The sequence below is a fragment of the Sapajus apella genome, unplaced genomic scaffold (assembly GCF_009761245.1).
Source record: "Sapajus apella isolate SASKATOON/1434 unplaced genomic scaffold, GSC_monkey_1.0 scaffold2731, whole genome shotgun sequence".
Taxonomy (NCBI): Eukaryota; Metazoa; Chordata; class Mammalia; order Primates; family Cebidae; genus Sapajus; species Sapajus apella.
This window is the reverse complement of record NW_022439657.1, coordinates 1,648-4,025: the sequence shown is the minus strand read 5'-3', so window position 1 is coordinate 4,025 and position 2,378 is coordinate 1,648. Positions and strand designations below refer to the sequence as shown.

Genomic DNA, 2,378 nt, shown 5'->3' with positions numbered 1-2,378 from the left:
AAGTCCTCACCCCACCCCACCCACTCCCAGGGGGATGCCGGCAGCCCTGAGGGATTGAACCACTCACTGACTTCAACTCTTCCTGCATACTCATTTGGACATGGCATTCTTGGTCTGTAGATTTAGGTGGTCACATCCACTGGGATGACAGACACCAGGTACAGGTACGTATCAGGCCCTGTGACAGGGGTTTTACACATTCCCCATCTAAGAGGTCTGTGCATGCCTACCTGGTTAGTGGCAGATTGCAACGAGACCTCGTGGTTGTCGCGATTAGACATGCCCCTGTATGCCACTCAAGCCAGACCCTTGAAGCCCAAAGGAGAAGAAGTGTAGCAAGGGAGCCCTTCCTTTTCAAAGCCATTCCAGTTGTACTTTTTACTGCTGAGCTGGCAGACTTTGGACTGGGACAAGAGTGAGGGGTGGGGGCAGGGTGTTGCAGGACCCAGCCCCTGAATGTGACTTATAAGCCCCTGCTTCCTGGTCCCAGTGGGTTCCTTCCACCTTCAGCTGCATCCTCCCCCTTGCATCCACAGCTGTGTATCTGCATCAGCCTGTCGTTCCCTGCTTACAGGTTTCGGTCCTACAGGGCCCTGGCTTTCCGGGCAGCATTTGATGTGAATCGCCTTTACCACCCACTCCTTGGGGTGGACCCACCCCTGGCACCCAGGACTCCTTGTCTCCCAAGGACTGAGCCCTCTGGGCTCTCCTTCCTTCAAATCCACTCTCAGTTTTTACTTTTGTGTTGAGTGAGAGGGGCTAACCTCCTACTGCTTGCTGGGAATGGACTCTGCCTGGTGGGGAGCTGGCCGCCCGTTCATCTGGCTGCCATCTGTCTCTTCAGGTGTTATGTGATTCTCCGAGGGAGCAGCTGTGTGAGTGGAGATGCTCTCAGTGGTGGAGAATGGACTGGACCCCCGGGCTGCCATCCCGGTAGGTGGGCAAGAGAGGATCAAGGGTGGGGAAGGGCTGCAGGGGACGGTCATTTCTTTGGCTTGGTTCACTTCGAAATGAATGGGCACTGCCCTGCAAGAGAGGCCAGGTAGAGGAAAAAGTTACAACACAAGCAGGCTTCGAGGAGACCCTGTCCTTTCTAGATCACCTTATTGGTGGTAAGATGAGAATTTACAAAAAGCAGTGGCAATTTAAGATCAGTTACCTGAAGACTAAGGATTTCCATTCAGCCCTGTGCCCTTAGGCCATGATTTGGTCACAGTCTGGCCAGTGCATTCAATTGGTGGGAAACAGATATTCCCAGGGACTAGTTTGTTGTTTCAGTAATGGGGGTAAGCTGGTTAACTTACATGTATCTGAACATTTACCATTTTCTAGGATTTTCTAAATGTAATTATTTGTGACCAGTTCACCAGAGCCCCCTAGGACTCTCTCTTGGAGAGCCCTTTGCACCCTCCTGGGATGTCTCAGGCACTCTGCGGATGGAGCTGTCGGTTCCCTTGGAGAGACAGAAAGTCAGGTAGCTTTGGGGATGGTCCTTTAGCAGCATCCTGAGGTCACTTTCTGGGAGAGGCCAGGATTTCCCTTTCCTCCTCACTGCTGCTTCCCAGCTCAGAGAACTCTCTGCTTGAAAGGAACTGTAGCCCCCAGAGCCGTGCCTTTCCCCTCTTGGCCACAGGAGAGTCCAGCTCCACCTGTCCCCCAGCTGGCTTTCATGCAGAGGCTCTTCCCTCCCCTCCACACCCCCACTGTACCACCCCAGCACCGGCTGAATCCCGCCCCAGGACCCTCCAGAGCTAGGGCAGAGCCCTGGCCAACTCAGCCATTTAACAGCAGCTGCGTAAACTGACTCCATGAGGGTATGTGTTTCTTGGGGGTATGCCGTATTTCTCTCTGTATACCCTAACGCAACACCTGGTAGGCACAGTTGAACGAAGTGTGTTATGTACTTTTTTTAGATAATGTACTAATAACGTCTTGCATTGAAAAGGACATTTAACATTGGACTTTTTCAAGATTAAAACCTTTTGAGCTTCAAAGGATACTATTAAGAAAATGAAAAGACAACCCACAAAATGGGAGATAACATTTGCAAATCAAATATCTGATAAGGGTCTAGTATCCAGAACATATAAAGAACACTTAGAACTCAATAAAAAGACAAATCCTCCAGTTATAAAATGGGTAAAGGATTTGAATAGGCACAGAAGATATACACATGACCAGTAAAGACACTCATTATCATTACACATCAGGGAAATGCACATCAAAGCCACAGTGAGCCACTACTTCACACCCACTAGGATGGCTGTCATAAAAAGTCAGTAACTAGTGCTGGCAACAATGTGGGGAGACTGGGACTCATATTGCTGGTGGGAATGTAAAATAGTGCAGCCACTTTGGTTAACAGTTTGGCAGCTTCT

General features: G+C 50.1%; 1 protein-coding gene across 3 annotated transcripts in view; it reads left to right on the top strand.

The window, feature by feature from the left end:
• LOC116547338 (pleckstrin homology domain-containing family M member 1-like) overlaps positions 1-2,378 on the top strand; it is an 8,034-nt gene that overhangs the window by 4,015 nt on the left and 1,641 nt on the right. For 2 of the 3 annotated variants that reach the window (XM_032273318.1, XM_032273317.1), the window contains one exon: positions 845-933. In XM_032273318.1, coding sequence (XP_032129209.1) covers positions 886-933 — 48 coding nt within the window. In that variant the 5' untranslated portion in view covers positions 845-885. Of the gene's footprint in view, positions 1-30; positions 165-844; positions 934-2,378 lie in introns of all 3 variants that reach the window. The other variant, XM_032273319.1, reaches the window with a different exon arrangement.